The 19,896-nt window shown below is 31.2% G+C and overlaps 3 protein-coding genes across 3 annotated transcripts; 2 read left to right on the top strand and 1 right to left on the bottom strand.

The window, feature by feature from the left end:
* Nucleotides 1–2,296: 2,296 nt before the first annotated feature.
* On the bottom strand, nt 2,297–7,196 carry LOC132756189 (thioredoxin domain-containing protein 9-like). Its single transcript, XM_060747194.1, is given in 3 exon segments — nt 2,297–3,186; nt 3,188–3,442; nt 7,042–7,196. Coding segments are annotated over 2 exon segments (681 nt in total). The 5' UTR covers nt 3,419–3,442; nt 7,042–7,196; the 3' UTR covers nt 2,297–2,736.
* Nucleotides 7,197–8,042: 846 nt separating this feature from the next.
* LOC132756186 (serine-enriched protein-like) lies at nt 8,043–9,849 on the top strand. Its single transcript, XM_060747192.1, has 5 exons — nt 8,043–8,133; nt 8,331–8,601; nt 9,007–9,215; nt 9,429–9,586; nt 9,793–9,849. Exons 1-5 carry the CDS (start codon nt 8,043–8,045, stop codon nt 9,847–9,849), a joined length of 786 nt encoding a protein of 261 aa, XP_060603175.1.
* An 8,128-nt stretch (nt 9,850–17,977) lies between these two features.
* Nucleotides 17,978–19,575, top strand: LOC132756185 (serine-enriched protein-like). Its single transcript, XM_060747191.1, has 4 exons — nt 17,978–18,321; nt 18,708–18,940; nt 19,155–19,312; nt 19,519–19,575. Exons 1-4 carry the CDS (start codon nt 18,080–18,082, stop codon nt 19,573–19,575), a joined length of 690 nt encoding a protein of 229 aa, XP_060603174.1. The 5' UTR covers nt 17,978–18,079.
* Nucleotides 19,576–19,896: the final 321 nt, after the last annotated feature.

The following is a 19,896-nucleotide window of genomic DNA, read 5'->3' as shown; positions in this document are numbered from 1 at the left end:
GTAAATATACTTCCTGTCCCATTTGAGGGAAATACTTCAGGATTTGATAAAGTAAATAAAATTTTACATAACTTTATTGCAATAAATCAATCATTTGTCATAAATTAATGTGCATGTATATAATTTTTTTATATATAGGTATGGATTTTGGGGGGGAATTTGACTTTAGGGCAATTATTGATAGAATTTCAAGCTCCTGTGCTACTGTATGGTCCAGCAAGTTTCATCAGTATTGAAGCATTTTTCATAGCAGTTTGAACTTGTAACAGGAGGCTTTTCAATGAAAACGGCCATTTTTCAACATATGCTCATGGGGTAAAAGGTTAAGAAATAAAAATGATAGCATTTTTAGGCATAATGGGCCTTTAAACAACTTTAAGGAAAGAAATTTAGTACTATTAAAATTTAGTAGTATTTGATCTCGGTTTCAAATAGAAGCGTTTACAATACAAAGACTAAAATTTTGTCCACTTACTTGCGAGTGTTCCCGTGTCGTTGATCGATTTGGAAGCATTTCTCTTTAAAATTATTACCAAAATCATCCTCAAAATGTGAATTATATCTAAACAGACTGTTAGAATAATAAGGAAAATCAATAAATAAATGAAAAATATCATTTTGATCGTGGTCAAATAGACGCAAACAATAATATTATAGCATGGTTTTAGGACACTAATTTAATTACACTTCGGATAGAACACCACTAAATATTTCTATGATTTAAACTTCAGTTTCCTGTGGTAATATATCAAATAATATCTAGAATATGACCTTTGTCACCATTTGCTACACAATTCATACTCCTAGTGAACATCTAAAATGGTCATATTTGCTAAATGTATACATCAAGGAATCAATTTCATTTAAGAGTTCGATGTTTTAAGAGCATGATTCTTAATAGTCCAACTAATTAGACTTGTCGAAGATAATTTTGGATGGGCGCTGTCTTTTTCCAACAGTTTGACAGTAAGAGAAAAAAGTCTGTAAAACGAATTAATTTGGCTAGATTCTTTAAAGACTATTATGAAAGGTGCCCATTAATTATCAGTTTCATTCTTTTGATTAAAGCAACATTCATACTAGTTCTGGCTTCCATAACTGTGTATGTCCCTTTTATTTTGCCATTTGCAACAGTTCTAGAAGTACTACAAAACCTGTTGTCTGAAGTCTCTTTAGCTACATTAATTTTCATTAGACTTGCCAAAGGGACATCAATTATCATTTTAGACGGACAGTAGGAAAAATGTATTTAATATGGGTGGAACCCCAGGTGCACAACTTCACATGATGAGCAACATTTCTGTAAAGTTTCATGACTCTTGGTTAAATACTTTTTGAGCTATGTGATGATAATGTGCGATTGCAAATTTTTACTAAGTCAAGGTCAATAACTCTACAAATACTGAATAAATCCAAACGCAAACACCCAGGTGCGTACCTACACATGCTGACTAACATGTGCGTAAAGTTTCATGTCTCTAGGTCAAATTTTGAGCTATGTGCGACCATCATGAGAATGGACGGACGGAAATGCCCCCCCCCCCCCCCCCACAGTGGTGGAATAAATGTGAACTCTCCCACTTTAAGCAGGAGACTCCCACTTTCTGCAGCCATAAGGTTTTTCTTAAAAATAAGGTGTATTTACGCAAATTAAAGAAATCTCCCTCTTTTTGATGCCAGGACTTTCTTCTTTGTTTACTGCAAATTCTAAAATCTCCCTTTTTTTTGTTAAGAAAAATCTCCCACTTGATCATCAAAAAAAGTTCACATGTATGCGGGGGGAACAATAAAATCAATGATTGGAAGGTTTTACTCACATACTGATTAATAATTGGTAATCCCATCCAAATTGATAATCAAACATTACTTTAATCAACAATATTTCTCTCTTAGTACATCAAATATTAACGGTTGTAAGTTTTCAGTATTGCACTGTTAAACATTACTCTTAAAATTTTTACATATCTACAAGACAACTTAGTTTATGCCACAAGCTAATACTTGTTATGGTACACCGCAAGTCAGTTTTATTACACAGAAATAAAACATGCAGTCTGAAAGTACAGAATTTTTGAGGACATTCTTAGCAAAATGTGAAATGACAATTTATAGACAGGTCAACAAATTATTCTACTGATGAAACTTCAAACTTTTTATCATCCTATTATAAAACTATGTAGAAAATAAAGTGATTCAATGAGAATTCCACCAATTTATAAAGCGTCACTTCTTTTCAATAGATTTAATTTCTAAGACTTTGTCAACTTATGTAAATGAATCAATAAACAACAAAATATCACAGAAATTCATTTATTCTTGAACACATTCTTAATATGAATAACTTATGATATAAAATAAGTATTAAAGAATTACTGAAAAAATGAGCGAAATGAAATACAATATCCTGCAATTAAAAATGATTTCACAATTTAACTGTCATTTAGTAATTTTACTGATATTCAAATAAATATAAAACACATCTCCGCAGGTTTTAATTAAAATCTTAAGCAAAGGTCATAGTTCTGAATTTTATATTGAAATAGGTCATAAACTTGTTAACTCAGGTTATAGGCAGCTACACTGAATGAACTCGAAGCTTGCTTCCATTTACATTGTCCATGAAACCAAATCATTGGTAACAATATTTCCTTCTTACATCATTACTTTGTCAATAAATATTATATTGTTGTTACATTCTAAGTATCAATTGTATAATATACAACTTCTTTTCTATTTTCACCAATCATCTTCATCACTACTGTCATCAAACTGGGTATCTTTGACTGTTTTGTTTGTTTTAACAAAACCAAAAACACTTGTATCTCTTTTCTCTGAAGCAATTTTGGGCGGAGTCACCAGATCCCCCGAATAATTAATGACATTAGCACGACCCAAGCGCCATTCCAACATCTCTGTGGGGAATTCGTCTTTTCCACCAAGATCATCAAACCCAACGATGTAATCCTGTGTCTTACCCTCAATTGCCATACAAATTGTTGGCAGAACTACAATTCTCAATCTATCAACTAAAAATTTACATTTTTCTGCATCTATTTTGATGAATTTGGTTTCTAGATGTTTTGGTGCTAAAATTTCTAAATGTTTGTCTACAATCTTACAACGGAAGGTACTGTCTCTATAGAAATGGCAGACAACTTTTTTGCTTTTTTTACATGCGTCAAAAAAACTCTTTCTCATCCGCAACTTCAGAGTATTTACCATGTCCCTGACTCATCCATTCTTGTTTCTGTTGCTGACTTTTTTTCAAAGCATCCATACGTTTTTGTCTCAACACTTCGAAGTCATCCTCATCAAATTTATCAAGTCTTTCAATTTCAGCATCAAGCTGCTGTTCCACAACCTGTGTCGCCTTGAGGAGTTGTCCCTCCAAGGCATTCTGCATACCAGCTGGATTCATTTTCCGTATTTGTTAGTTATATACCTGAAATAAACAATAAATCCATTATTTAGTTATATCAAAAATGTTTCTGATTATAATCTTTGAAATAATGATAATTATGTACATAGCTTTCTAGTTTTAAAATGATTCAAAACTTCAAAGTCTTTCCTACAATTTAGAACATAGGTTTGATATTTAACAAGAGCCACAGCCAGGCAATGACAATGCTCTACTTTTTTTTCTTTTTCTAAAAGCAAACAAATAAACAGTTTAAACAAATCTTAAAAAAAAAAAATAAGTCTTTCATTTTTTCAATTTTAATAGGTCTGTCTCTAGTGACACTTGTTGTTTTGTCCAAGTATGAATCCTTTCCATAAATAAATGGTCAAAGTCATTTAAAGTCTAAGACTTTTTATACAGTTGCACTGACCTGGACCTTGTCCAAAAGGTTGTTTTGTCAAAGTATGACGATAATCCATTCTTTAATTACCAAGTTACAGTCAATTATTGCAAAAATCATAGAAAATCAATCAATTTAACTGTAGTAAAGTAGTAAAGACAAAAGAAACTCTACATGACTCTCCCTACCCCTAAGTGGTTGAGGCATAAAAACCACATCCAGTTTTTCCAAAGTTCATTTGACTTCTTGATTTTTTCCCAATATTGAGCTATAAGAATTTCAAAAATTGTCCCATTAAGAATACTGGGATTTGTAAGTGATACCACGGATTTATATTACAGGGATCGGACACTTTCGTTTAGCTAAAAGTCCCGTCGCGCGCATGCGCGGAATCGGATAAAGGTGGACACTGGACAGAATGAGATGGCGGAACGCGCGGAGTGCGAAATATAACATATTTTCACAAGAGTATGTGGTGTTATTGCAGCTTTGTGAAAAATTATACACATATGAATGTATTGATACAGTATTATTTTGTGTCGCTAAAGTATTTATATAAGAAAATATGCTGATAGAACGCTGCAACGCTTAGTTAAAAAGTACCTAATTTAAAAAATATTTGCCTATTGTTTAGGCATTCTCTCTACATTTTGACGCCCTTTTACTTCAAGCATGAATTATAACCGCAATTCAGATTAAGATAATTATTTTTTACATAGTTTAATGGTGGCATTGCAAAAAATTGTTTCTTGATTGCTAAAATATTTTTAAAGAAATTCATGTTTGAAATGTGTCTTTATTTTTGTGAATTATTTCCAAATGATTTGTACATTTTTTGTTTGATTACCTGTATATTAGTATAAATATAGTAAATACTCTACTAATTAGTGTATTAAATATATTTTCAAATCATTCTAGACAAGCGTTCATATATAGATGAATTCATTAGATTGGCAAGGAAGAAATTTTTATTGGCATACAGAACAGCTGTTTTATAATATTATTTTTTTTATTTTGAAACAGATTTTTTTCATAGTTATCCTTCACAATTGACGTCAAATGATTTATTTGTCATATGTTTATTTTCATTATTTTTCAAAGAAAGGACTATACAAATTATGTTGTTTATTTTCAATTTCATTTATAAATGTTGATAAAGAAAATAGATTTACATTGTATTTATATATATATCCTCTTCAGAATCATTTTCTTATCACATGTGAGACCGCGCAGATACAAAATATACATTCAAATTCTATTTGTTTTTGAAGATTGAGTGTTGCAATTATCACATGTAACCTGGTAATGAAAGTTTGAAAATAAACTTTTTCAATTATCGCTTGTTACTTCGTAATTACCCCCTTCAAAAGTAATTGAACTTGAAAGAAATTTAAGCGATGTGTAAAAAATAATCAAAAGTTACTTTTATTTCGCAAAATACTGACTCAAACTGTAAGATTTTTATTGTTTTTCTAGCGTTACATTAAAAAGTTTCAGATATATCTTTCTACAGGCATTCAAATAAAAAGAATAATTAAAATATACGGATTAAAATATACGAGTGACATTAAAAAGGCCGGAATCAAGACAGCCACACGAGAGTACTTTACTGTTACGATGATTGTCTACTTCACTGCACCGACATTTGAAAACAGATTAAATATATATTAATAAATATAATTGATGAATGAAATTTGAATATTCTATGAATATGGCAATATTGACAATCTCGGCAATATTTTGTACTAAAAAAATGAATAATTTTTCTTCACGTGTTGAGCGAATTGTAAAGGCCGCAATACATTACCCGTAAAACAATTGTGCGTTAATAAATTTGACTACATAACCCAATAAATCTTAAATATCGCATCTTTGATCATCTGTGAATAACTAACATCGGCTTCTTTTTTATTTTGAAATTGAAATTATCATCGTACCGTTATAAAATAAATTTCAAATACCTGCTTTTTATATAAAAAACGTAAATTTACCGCGGATTTCGTCAAGTTAATTTTTTAATCGTCGTTGCGGACAGATAAACTGTACCTTTAAAAAATAAATTAGATATTTGAATTAAACAAGTATTTTTCTTCAAAATAAACTTTAAATTTCCAAAATCGGATAATAAATGGAAAAGCTGTATGACATTTTGTAAAGTAGGTATCCGTTGCGAACGGGCATTTACGCTTAGCGCCGGTAAATTAACGATCGATGTACCTTTATCGGGTGCACGACAAGATATTTAAGCATTTATATAGGGTTAACTGGGAGTGTCCGATCCTTGTAATATAAATCCGTGGTGATACATGTAGAGTGGGTGGACCAACGCTCGGCGTAAAAATACTATATTTGATATGGCAAATTCAAATCAACGTCAACAAACCTCAATGTTATATGTCCATTTTCAAGACCAATGATATTGTTTTAAATAGCCATTGTGTAAAATTCGCTAATCACATAATGATGTGCATGGCTGGAGCTATAGAAAGTCCGGATAAACAAGAGTGGTTTGCGTGAAATTGTACCATAGCTCAGCGTACAATACTACATTATGCAGGATTGTTTTTCGAATAAAATCTCTTTTTTATCTTATGAAGAAAACATATTGAATAAATTGTAACAACCAAATTAGGTTCATACATTTACAAGTACCCAACTTTTAGTTTTAATTTTACAGCCCCAGAACTCTAGTGTTAAAAGATTTTAATAATTTATATGTTGGGATTACATACGGTTATTCGTCTGCTATTAGCATTGTCACGTGACTTTACCAGCAGTGAACCACACCAGGATAAAATGGTGAAAGATGTAAATAAAAGCACCAGTGACCTAAATCGGAGATAATTCGAGACATTTTCAGATATTCTAAAAAAAATATTTTTTACGCCGAGCATTGGTATGCACCGAGCATTGGTCCAACCACTCTAGATCTGGCTAAATTCTAATCAAATTCAAAACAATGTCATTAACTGATTAAGATTAATCACAGAAATAACACATTATCACTGATTATTATCAAACACAAGTTTGACCTGGTTATCTAAAGTTTACTTAGCTGCTTGTCAGTTTTTTGTGTATGACACAAAAATACTTAGCTATACTAACAAATTATGTTCAATAGAAGGAATTTAACTTCTAGTTCTACTGTTCTAGAAAATTCTTGAACTGTCAAATTATTGATTTAGTCATTCACCGAAATAAACTGGTTTCACGCTAATAAGGGAAAAGTAAGTTTCTTTACCTTATTCGATAGTTTCACTTCAAATATCCTATGAAATACTGGTCAAATGAAGTCAGGTTGTCAAAATAAAACGAAAAACATGCACAGAGATGTTTACGAGCAAGATAGTTCACGTTGTCATGCAAACTGAATTTCGATTGGGTAACAATAAGAAAATAGACCAATCAAATTAAGTTTAACAAATAAGTTTGACTTGTCTCCCATTGTTCGCGGCGTTTGTCTCCCTTGGCAGATTAAGGCCTGTGTAGTAGCAGTACTGTAAACTTCAATTAAAAATATATCCCAATACTTTTTATAGGGAACTGGACTTTACAGGAACTAGGGTCCTGCTCGCCATCTATTTTCTTTCTACTGAGAAAAATAACCAATCCTCTATTATACCTCCCTGTCCCCACCTATATAGGGCGTACACTGAATATCAAACTATTTTTGTGATTTATCGATATATTGATAAATAATGTAATAAGTTAACACTGGAACATACGCAGGTTAACACTATATACCATATTATCTTATTCTATGTCTCTGGCTTCATGTTGACAGAAACTTTATATAAATACGAAAATTATTGTAATAATTGCGTGCAAAAATGAGCAACAAAGTAATAAAATTAAATACTTATCCTTTAATAATTTCTATAATCAAATTTCTAAATGGCATTAGATTCTAAAAAAAAACAACAAACCTGCGAAAAACATGCTTCTTGTATTAAGATTGTATACTATATTTTAATGTCATTAAAATTCACAAACAAAAGGTCAAACCAACCGTTACATGTATTTTTCACACTTTCGCGCGTCAGATTTATTCTAAAATCTCCCAGTAACTAAAAAGATCAATATATCATGAAATGACAAGAACTGCTCTGTCAGGTCGATAAAAAAGTGATCAAGGTAAGCTGGAACATTTAAACGTATATAAAAACACAAAATTAGTATATTCAGTCATTTACGAACTTGCCATTAAAGAGAACAACAGTACAATAAATCTAATACTTCAACATGGATTCATCACATACAACCCTACCATTGATGGACGCTGCTGGAAATGAGGATTTGTTCGCCAATAAAGCCTATGATTACGATTATGAAGGTACGTAATTTTTTTTATAGCGTCTATATAATTAAAATAATTTTTCGATATGATTTCTTTTGAATAAGTTTAGAATGGACATACACATTTAAATGCATTTCTTACGTGTTTTTCTTCGATATTTAGTTAACGAATTTACACGGAATATTATTTTAAGTATTATTTTAAATAAGTGGTTTCAATCTCCTCTTTTTCAGATTCCTCGTCGGGCTATGAATCTACAGATATGGAGTCAGTCAGTTCTTGGGGATCACGTGACAGCCTTGACAGTAGATTACACGACAGTCATAATAACTTCTTACCAATGAACAAAGATGAAGAAATTATGAATTTTAGAAGCACACATCCGCTCTCAGAACACCTGAAACTAATTTTAGCAATGCCCGAGATGTGCGACGTCACGTTTGTTGTTGGACCACGTGAAGTACCAGTGCACGGAGTTCGCGCAATCATGGGTACACGAAGCAGGTAATTTCATTTATGTCGCCTTCTAGGGGGAAAACTGTTTCCCCCTTCCTTTTGGTATAGGAAGGAGTTTTTTTTTTACGAAAATGGCATTCTAAAAACAATATTAAACTACATGTAGCTAAATAATTAAATTGTAAGAAAACTCTAATTGAAATTTCAATGTTAACACATGAGCATTAAATGATTATGGAGAACTAGTACATGTACATGTTTAACCACTAAGTACCATTTTCTTTTTCCCCCTTTATATTTATACTTTTTGGTATGGGGTGAACTCATTTTGGCAGCCGTTAATCTAATATTAAAAAGTAATTTAAAATGAACGGCTTGGAGCTCGTCTTGAATGATTAATCTAATGTATCCCATATACTATTTCAGGGGTTATGTATCAAACTGATATTAAAGCATATGTCTATGGAAGCTGCTGACAAAGAAAGGAAACGCCAAAAGTAACAAGAAGTCAAAGAAAAGCACGTGCAAGGCAGTTGGAATAGGTCGGTCATTATCACAAAGACTTGTTATCCTTGTCAAGAAATACGATTCTGAGGTGTTCCGAATGTTGGTCCAGTTTATTCACTGTGGAATTGTGAATATCACCGAGGAAACAGTTGCTGGTAAATATCTATCTGATACTGATACTTGAATACCAATTGAAATAAATAAATATTGAATAAATAATTGAAATAACAATACTTATACTTGTAATTGCAAAAGTAAAGGGTCAATTGCCATGATAAGTTTGTACCGTTTGCAAAAAAGCTGCAACTTTACTGAAATACTTCAGATATTTGCATTTGTAATAACATTAATGTTTTTATGAATTTCAGGTTTATTTTGTGCTGCCTCCCATTTTGAGCTACCAGATCTGAGCAAAGCTTGTTTAGATTTTGTTGAGAGATGTATCAAGGTCGGTAGAGCTGAGAAACTGCTCTTTTCTACAAGATGTTACAGCCAGCATAAAGCTTCCAAAACATTATTTGATAGGGTAAGTTCACACTTTAATAAATTTTAAACGGTTCTTGTGTGATTAGTCGATTTTTTGTTTTAAAAGATCTTTTTTTTTTTTCGTTTTACATTTATAATTACATAACACTTCACTTCAATAAAATTCAAATAAAACATGTCTTTGTGTTTTAACGTTTCCATCATTGTCAATCTGGTGTGCTTATTATTCTTTATTTTATATTCCAGATTTATTCAGTGTTGGACAAACGATGTATCGCCAAACTTGACGTAACTCCAGTTTAATCTCGGACCTGGTTACAGCAATACAAAGTGATTAGTTTTGAAAATGTGCTAAATTGATTATTAATTGAATTATTGATTGTTATATTTTTTGTTAGTGTATATATTTTTGTTATGGTTTGTTATTGTGAAATAAAAATTCTAAAACAAACATTGACTTTTTTCTTTTGTATAGTGGCTTGTCGAATCCGTTTATTGTATTGTAATATATAGGGACCCAAGACAATAAAGTGTTTTTTTTTCAACACATTATATTCGTTAAAACTTGATCAAATGTAGCAAGTCTCAGATTCAGCGCTCACTGAACAAATACATATAAACCATAACAAAAAAATGGTATCTATTCACGACCATTTTATTGAATTGACCAGTTTCAACACCCGCCCTTTACCCACTTTACTTGTCAAAAGCACAGGCACGAGTATCGGACCTGGGAAGAAAAAATATGACCAGATTGATAAAAAAAAAACTGTGTTCATCTTAAAAGTGTAAAAAAAAAAAATGTAAATAATGGCCCCCTTTAAAAATATACTATAAGTTAACTTATTATTTACATTTTTTTTTTTTACACTTTTAAGATGAACACAGGTTTTTTTTTATCAATCTGGTCATATTTTTTTTCCCAGGTCCGATACTCGTGCCTGTGGTCAAAAGTCAACTTTCGATGCACGTGACAAAGAAAAGTAGAAAGAATGAAATCTGGCAAACTTGATACTAAACTATTATCCGTGCAAATCATTACTAGTTATATTTCTTTGAAAAAATTAATGAAAAAAAAGAAGGCACTTCTATGGAGTACATAATGCTGTCTGCGTTATTGTCAGAGAAATTCAAAATGAAATAGACAAATGGCGTCTTTATACGTCATAATAATAATATAATTATATCTTTATTTCCTCCACATTCCATCGTCGGATACCCACGGCCGAACCATGTAACATGTTAAATCAATCGTGGGTATCCGACGATGCCACATTCATGCCTCCTCGAACTAGATATGAACTTATGGTGTTTCCAGCTTGATGAAATATGCGACGAGACCCTAAACAAGCTGATTCTCGTGAATTCTGCTTAAGCCGGTGCTAGGGGCGTAGCCAGTAACTTGTCCTTGCCCCTGCCGTCCATAAATCAGCTCAGTCAAACAGAGCCCTTTTAATTTTACCGTTTTTAGTGAGTCTGTTACTTTTAGTCTATATTTTATTGAGAATTGATATTACTTAGGTTTTCAAATGGATGTTTTACATGCAATCTGATATTGATGAATTAAGTGTTATTTACATTTTTCTACTTTTAAGACATACTTTCAAACTTCAAAAGCTCGCAACCGAGACTTATGCGAGCTAAGCAGTCTACAACATTTTCAATTTTGCTGTGTTGGGCTTTCTTTAGGGATTCTGTTTTTCTCTATTGATGTTTAATAGGATTTTCTCATTCTTGCATTACTCCAGTTTCCAATTGGAACATCTCAGCTATTATCAATAATAACCTTACTCGAGGGTTTTTGTGGGAAAGGGCCGAGAAGATTGCTCCAGCTTCATGATGGACAGGGTACAAATAAAATGCAGTGTAATAGAACCATTAATAATTATACATTGTAAGCGTTATCAAATCAAAATAATAAAACATGCGAATAAATCATTTTTTTTTATCTTTATGGTAATAAGATCGACCTGTTGTAAAACAACATTATGTTTCATCAACAACATTTGAAAAACAAAAATATTGTAAATAAAACTAGTGGCATGGTTTAAGGGCTTGTGTAATTCTTCTCTTTAAAGAATCAATGAACAAGCCCAAGTATTTAAATGCATTAAAGCCAGTTTATATTCTACTGGAAGCAATATTTGTAATTTATTACTGAAATTAATATCAAAACATGTGGCAAGAACGTCTCACCTCTGAGGTATTATAGGGATAGGGAGTATTCTTAATTTTATCCTGAATAAATTTTATTTCAAAGCATCTACCATGTTTATAGTTTCAGAAAACCATACTGCAAAACAAATCTATAGCAAAAAACAATTATTTTACTTAATCTAAACACAACTAGCTACCCAAAAGCTGCCATTTTTCTTTCCATTTATACAAAGAAATAAAAAATAAAACTTTGTACAGCATGTGCAAAAGAAGATAAATATTATTGGTACAATATAGTCCCTGATGAAATTGGCAAAATGTGAAATTATGTCTACCGGTATTTGATCATTATTTCATTATGTTACAGTCAACATCAAGCTTCCAAAACATTATTTCATAGGGTAGGTTCACTTTTATGACATTTTTAAACGGTTCTTGGTGTGATTTTTAATCGAGTTTTTGTTTTAAAAGACTTTTGTTGCGTTTTACCTTTATAATTATTCACATAAATAAAATTCAAATAAAACATGTGTTTGTGTTATTAGATTGTTATTACATTAATTTCTCTATTGTCAATCTAGTGTGCTTATCGTTCTTTATTTTATATTCCAGATTTATTCAGTGTTGGACAAACGATGTATCGCCAAACTTGAAGAAACTACAGTTTAAACTGAGACGTCAGCAATACATTGATACATTTTGAAAATGTGCTAAATTGGTTATTAATTTTAAATTATTGATTGCTATTGCTTTACTTTTTGTTACAGTATAATATATTTACAATGGTTATTGTTGTAAAATAAAAATTCTAAAACAAAAATTGATGTTTTCCTTTTGTATTGTGGATTGTCGAATCCATTTATTGCATGCTAATACACAACACATGGTATTCTTTAAAGCTTGATGAAATTAAGTAGAACTCAGATTCAGCGCTCAATGTTCATCATTACAAAGAACAGAAAATCAATTCACCGCCATTCTACTGAATTGGTCAAGGACCAGTTTCAACACATGCATGACATGCCCTTTACCAAATAATTTCGATGCACGTGGACAAAGTAAAGTAGACAGAATGAAAATCTTAACTAATACTAAACTTGAAACTTGTTATTCTTGCAAAGCATTCATTACTAGTTACACTTCTTGGGAAAATTTGATGAATTAAGTCAAATTTTGTATGGAGTACGTCTTACTCAAAATTGTAACAAAGTTTCTCAGCGTTATTGTCTGAGAAAATGAAATAGACAAAGGGCGTTTTTATACGTCACTTCATGCCTTCTCGAACTAGATAGAATATGAACTTATGGTGTTTCCAGCATTATTGAATATGCGACGAGTTAACCCTTCACAAGCTGATTCTCGTGAATTTTGCATAAGCCGGTGCTGGGGTAGTGCGTGGACGGTACCGTGTACTTGCCACTACCGTCTATGAATAGGCTCAATCAAACAGAGTCTACAGCTTTTGATTTTACCGTTTTGGACATTTTAGTGAGTCTGCTAGTCTCTATTTTACAAAGAATCGATATGACTTAGGTAAGAATGATCTTCAAATGGATATATACATGCAATCTGATATTTATGAATTAAATGTAACTTATTAGTTTATATGTATTAATGCATACACTATATGTTAAATTGCTAACTAGATGAACAAGGAACTATACGCTTATTGTTGAGTACTGGTTTGTTCCAGAACTGATTCTAGTGTATCAATAAACTTATTGCTTCAAATACAATTGAGCAAAAATAAATTCTGTATAAACTAAGGCCAAGCAGTTTACACAATGTGTTTCTCTTTATGTAAGTCTGTGTAACCTCAGTGATTTGGTTTGGCCGACTAATACCCTTGTAGTATAATTTATATATGATTAGATTTTTTTTAACTTCTTGTGCCATACTAATTTCAAAGAGGTTCATCTAAGGATCATTCCTAAGTAAAATAAGGAAAGTGGTTAAGGAAAAAAATGTTGTTTTAAAAAAGCCCGTTATGCCTCAGAAATGCCTTTATTTTTGGTGTCTGGTTTTAGTTTCCAAAAAAGTCACCTAAACCATCTTTTGCATTTTTGAAATGAATTGTATAATACGGTTGTGATTAAGTATTTTGTATGGAAGTAAAACGCTCATTCTCAATAAAACACAGCATTTGATGTTCCACTGGGTAGCTCTTATACCCAGGTTTTTCTTGAGGTCAAAATGTCGTTAGAAAGGTGGCTGCCACTTTGTCTAATAGGGACACTCTTAGTTTTACATTTCTATCTGTTATTTTTCTTTTACAAGTACCATTAATGCCCTAAAATGTAACATACGTTACTGTCGCCACCTAGAATTTTCAACTTTGAAATTGTGTTTCAGAAAAATAAGTTCCAGAATAAACGAAACATGTGCAATAAGTCATTGCTGTGTGTATATGCACTTTGATTATTGGTAAAAATTATATTTGACTGTTAAAATCTCATTGGTATAATGAATGATCAAATGTCGCCAAATGCATATAAATAAAAAGTGACAAACCTAAAACAATAAGAAGTGAAACCCAAATTACATAATTGAATTGATGCATGCTTAATAATACAGCATATATATAATTATAAGTAAAAATAAGCTTGCAGCCTCTCAAATTTATTCTATTTTCGGAAATTTTCATTTTTTATTCAAATCTTTTCAACAGCACTTTAAAAAGAAACATACGTTACCATTATTTAAGAGCCAATCCATTCAAAGAAGAATCCAAACAAGAAAGAATATTAACATGTGTGTAACTCTGATATATTAACCACAAATTATGGCGGCTTTAACGGTCTTGCGTCATTTTTAACCCACTTTCAATGTAAAAAATGAAACATACGTTACAGAAACATACGTTATCAACTTTTTAAAGTAAGTTTATCAAAAGGGAAATTGAAGTCAGAAAGCACGTATAACATCAACATTAACTTCTATTTGACATTAGTAAGTAAATTTTGTTAACTTTAGTCGTGTTTTTACTTGTTTAAGTAACCACAGTGAAACAAACGTTACTTTTATCAAACAGACTTTATATTGTTTACACATGCATATATAAAAACATAAAATCGCATTTTTATGACAATAGAATGATGTGCATTTGATTCCAAAATAAAAAAGTCGATTTTACATGTAAGTTTAAATTCCGTGATAAAGTTCATAAATAAGCGAGTGTGAAACATACGTTACTCCAACTTACAATTCAACAATTTTTGAAAATTAAAGATAAAGTTGGGATTAGCATGCCTGTTAATAACGGTTACCTTGTATTAGATGTAAGAAGACACAAAATTGTTTTTACAAAGGAAAGATATGTTAATAATATGTTGATGTACCAGCAGAAAATGTTAAAAATATATTACAAGATATTGATGTTCTCAGCAACAACTAATTCGTTTTCTGCAAAGAGCTTACTGCCGTATTTCATTCTATATATAATAATGTTAAAATAATATCCATAAATATAAATTATTTTACAAAAAATATAATTGTTTTTTTCAACCTTTACTTGCATTTGAATAAAATGAAACATACGTGACATCCTATATGGGGATAAATATCGAACTGTTTAGTACTAAATTTTCCAAATATTAAGAAAGTGGAAAGTTGAATATTTTGAGAAAAAAAATTGCTAATACAAAAATTGTGTATGCATTCGACCTCTCATATATTGTATATGATATATATCCTTTGAATGAAGACATAAAATAATCATTTTCAAAATTGACTATTTTTGCTTTCTACGAATATTTAACTTTGAAGAAACTGACTGAAAATTAGCAAGGTACCCAACTTCTTTGAATTTTCCTGGGTTAGAAAGTCCCTCTAGATAGAGAATTTACAGATTTTGATATATGTTACAGACATTTGTTATTAATATGCAGCCAATATGTTACATTATTAGATCTGAAATCTACGTTACCGAATAAATACAGTGTCATTACCGAAATAAATGCCATCCTGTTATATCATAGTTTCTTGTTCAAAATATGTCTGGCAAACTTGCAAAATACCCTAAACATTTAACTCAGTGATAAAAAATGACACAATGACAACATCAAATTTTTAATATTTTTCAACCTCAAATGCTTTATTTTATTGAGAATGGGCGAAAAATACCACTTTGTTTACATTTTGCTACTTTTATGACATACTTTCACATTCAATGCTTATATTTACAGGTAATAAGTGTGTTAACATGCTCTAAACCATATTTCAATGCTATAACCATGTTTGCCCTTTCTTATAAATGAAAATATTATTCATTTGTAGGGCATAATATGCTTATAAAGTAAGAATTGTTTGTCACATATCATACGATGCACATCATGATACCACAAAGGCTCACAATTGAGCACTTATGCATGAGTGAGCTAAGCTCAGACGAGCTTTAAAACATAATACAAATCTAAGACACATCTATTATTATAAACGCGATAATAGAAACCAAATTCAAGTAACGCCAAGTTGCATCAAGTATGTTTGATTAGACCTTCAAAACGATATGATGCTCAATAAGATTTTCTCATTCAACCATAATTGAAACATCTCGGCTATTTAATAATAAAAACCGTATCGGAAGTTTGTGGGAAAGGGCCGAGAAGATTGCTCCAGCTTCCTGATGGATCATAATGTATTATATATATATATTTATATATTACTCCAGCTTCCACATTGAAATTTCTCGGCTATTTAATAATAACCTTATTATCCGAAGTTTGTCGGAAAGGGCCGAGAAGATTGCTCCAGCTTCCTGATGGATCATAATGTATTATATATATATATTTATATATTACTCCAGCTTCCACATTGAAATATCTCGGCTATTTAATAATAACCTTATTATCCGAAGTTTGTCGGAAAGGGCCGAGAAGATTGCTCCAGCTTCCTGATGGATCATAATGTATTATATATATATATTTATATATTACTCCAGCTTCCACATTGAAATATCTCGGCTATTTAATAATAATCTTATCCGAAGTTTGTCGGAACGGGCCGAGAAGATTGCTCCAGCTTCCTGATGGATCATAATGTATTTTTTGATATTATTTGAAAAACGATAACAAAGTAAATTCAATGGTTTTATTATTTGTCATGTTAATAATAATAATAGATTAAAACATCTTTTTTGGACCAGAATTATACAGACATATGATATTTATAAGTAGTATTTATAACGAAAAAAAAAAGTTATCCGATGTACTTTCACAGGAACTAGAAATCCTATCAATAGTAGCAGTACTGTAAAGTTTGTTTAAAAAATAAATCCCCATACATTTAAAATCCTATCAATAGTAGCAGTACTGTAAAGTTTGTTTAAAAAATAAATCCCCATACATTTTTTATAGGGATGGATTTCTTTAATCGTACTTTATATTAACTGCTATAATGCTGAAGGGGCCTTGCACTCCATCTATTATTTTCACTGAGCAAAATAGCCTATGCATCGACCAGCAACCTAAATATACCTCCCTGTCTCCCTTAGTAATTTATTGATCAGATATTGCACAGCTATATATATTTAGTTCCATGAATATTGCAACAAATTTAGGCTGCATCAGAGACACTATATATACCATATTATCTTAATATATATGTCTTTGGCTGCATGTTGACAGAAACTTTTTAACTGTAATTATTGTGTGCACAATAGGCAATAAAGTAATAAAATTAAATACTTATCCTTTAATTTCTACAATCAAATTTCAAAATGGCATTAGATTCTAAGTAGAATTTAAGACAACAAACCTGCGAAAAACAGGCTTCTTATATCAGGGTTGTTATATTTTAATGTCATTAAAATTTACAAACAAAGACCAAACCAACTATTTTTCACACTTTTGAGCGTCAGATTTATTCTAAAATCTCCCAGTAACTAATAACAATATATCATGAAGTGACAAGAACTGCTCTGTCAGGGCGATAAAAAAGTGATCAAGGTAAGCTGAAACATTAAAACGTATATAAAAAACACAAAATTAGTATCTCCAGTCATTTACGAACTTGCCATTAAAGAATAGCAGTATAATAGATTTAATACTACAACATGGAATCATCATATTCAACCCTACCATTGATGGACGCTGCTGGAAATGATGATTTGTTCGCCAATAAAGCTTTTGACTACGATTATGAAGGTACGTAATTTTAGTTTTATAGCGTTTATAGGATTAAAATTTTATTTCGATATGATCTCTTTTGATTAAGTTTAGAGTGGAAATACACATTTAAATGCATATCTTACGTGTTTGTCTGTGATATTTAATTAACGCGTTTACACTGAATTAGTTTAATTATTGTTTTAAATAAGTGGTTTCCATTTCTTAATATATTTTTTTCAGATTCCTCGTCGGGCTATGAATCTACAGATATGGAGTCAGTCAGTTCTTGGGGATCACGTGACAGCCTTGACAGTAGATTACAAGACAGTCATAATAACTTCTTACCAATGAACAAAGATGAAGAAATCATGAATTTTAGAAGCACACATTCGCTCTCAGAACACCTGAAACTAATTTTAGCAATGCCCGAGATGTGCGACGTCACATTTGTTGTTGGACCGCGTGAGGTACCAGTGCACGGAGTTCGAGCAATCATGGGTACACGAAGCAGGTAATTTCATTTCTGTCGCCTTCTAGGGGGAATACTGTTTCCCCTTCCTAAAAGTTTGGTATAGGAAGGAATTTTTTTCTGAAAATGCATTCTAAAACAATATTAAACTACATGTAGCTATATAATTAAATTGTAAGAAAACTCTAATTGAAATTTCAATGTAAACACATGAACATTATGATAATGGAGAACATAAATGTACATGTACATGTTAACCATATTTGTACACTTTTTTGCCTTTATTTTATACTTTTTGGTATGGGGTGAACTCATTTGGCAGGGATAACATTTTTGCCCAGCCGTTAATCTAATATTGAAAGTAATTTAATGAACAACTTGAAGCTCGCCTTGAATGATTAATCTAATGTATCCATATATTATTTCAGGGTTATGTATCAACTGATATTAAAGCATATGTCTATGGAAGCTGCTGACAAAGAAAGGAACGCCAAAAGTAACAAGAAGTCAAAGAAAAGCACGTGCAAGGCAGTTGGAATAGGTCGGTCATTATCACAAAGACTTGTCATCCCTGTCAAGAAATACGATTCTGAGGTGTTCCGAATGTTGGTCCAGTTTATTCACTGTGGAATTGTGAATATCACCGAGGAAACAGTTGCTGGTAAATATCTATCTGTTACTTGAATATAGAAAAACTATTGAAATTACAAAACATCATAATCGCAAAGTCATTGGGGGCATGGTGAATATTCCATTAATTCCTTAACGTTTTGAAAAGAGGTGCAACTTTACTGTTATTGGTTGAAATGGCTATATTTCAAATATTTTTGCATGTTTACAGAAACGTTTATTTAATACGATTTTATGAATTTCAGGTTTATTTTGTGCTGCCTCCCATTTTGAGCTACCAGATCTGATCAAAGCTTGTTTAGATTTTGTTGAGAGATGTATCAAGGTCGGTAGAGCTGAGAAACTGCTCTTTTCTACAAGATGTTACAGCCAGCATAAAGCTTCCAAAACATTATTTGATAGGGTAAGTTCATTATTAATGAATTTTAAACGGTTCTTGTGTGATTTTTTAGTCGAGTTTTTTTAAGATCCATTTTTTGCGTTTTACATTTATAATTTCACACCTATATAAAAGTATTTGTGTCATTAGATTGTTATTACATTCATTTCTTTTATGTCACTCATATTAGTGTGCTTATATTTATTATCATTCTCTATTTCATATTCCAGATTTATTCAGTTTTGGACAAACGATGTATCGGCAAACTTGAAGAAACTCCAGTTTAATCTTAGACCTGGTGTCAGCAATTCTAAGTGATTCATTTCGAAAATGTGCTAAATTGATTATTAATTAAATTATTGATTGTTATATGTTTTGTTAGTGTATAATTTATTTGTTATGGTTTGTTTTTTGTAAAATAAAAATTCTAAGCAAAGCATTGATGTTTTCCTTTTGTATTGTGGCTGCGTTCTTTATTTCTCTCTATTTTTTGCCTAATCCATTTATTGTATGGTAATACATACGGATCTAAGTCTAGACATGCCCTTTACCAAATAATTTCCATGCACGCGGACAAAGTAAAGTATGAAAATCTTGATACTAAACTT

Source organism: Ruditapes philippinarum, unplaced genomic scaffold, assembly GCF_026571515.1.
Source record: "Ruditapes philippinarum isolate M1 unplaced genomic scaffold, ASM2657151v2 ctg669_1_1_1_1, whole genome shotgun sequence".
Classification (NCBI taxonomy): Eukaryota; Metazoa; Mollusca; class Bivalvia; order Venerida; family Veneridae; genus Ruditapes; species Ruditapes philippinarum.
The sequence above is the reverse complement of the archived record's forward strand: the minus strand, read 5'-3'. Positions and strand labels throughout refer to the sequence as shown.

What these genes read in the sequence shown, in the direction of transcription:
- LOC132756186 (XM_060747192.1), top strand. Translation starts at nt 8,043, where the DNA reads ATGGATTCATCACATACAACCCTACCATTGATGGACGCTGCTGGAAAT. An exon ending in CTATGATTACGATTATGAAG is followed by an intron (nt 8,134 to 8,330) that starts GTACGTAATTTT and finishes CCTCTTTTTCAG; the next exon opens with ATTCCTCGTCGGGCTATGAA. An exon ending in ATCATGGGTACACGAAGCAG is followed by an intron (nt 8,602 to 9,006) that starts GTAATTTCATTT and finishes CTGATATTAAAG; the next exon opens with CATATGTCTATGGAAGCTGC.
- LOC132756185 (XM_060747191.1), top strand. Translation starts at nt 18,080, where the DNA reads ATGGAGTCAGTCAGTTCTTGGGGATCACGTGACAGCCTTGACAGTAGA. An exon ending in ATCATGGGTACACGAAGCAG is followed by an intron (nt 18,322 to 18,707) that starts GTAATTTCATTT and finishes ATATTATTTCAG; the next exon opens with GGTTATGTATCAACTGATAT. An exon ending in CCAAAACATTATTTGATAGG is followed by an intron (nt 19,313 to 19,518) that starts GTAAGTTCATTA and finishes TTCATATTCCAG; the next exon opens with ATTTATTCAGTTTTGGACAA.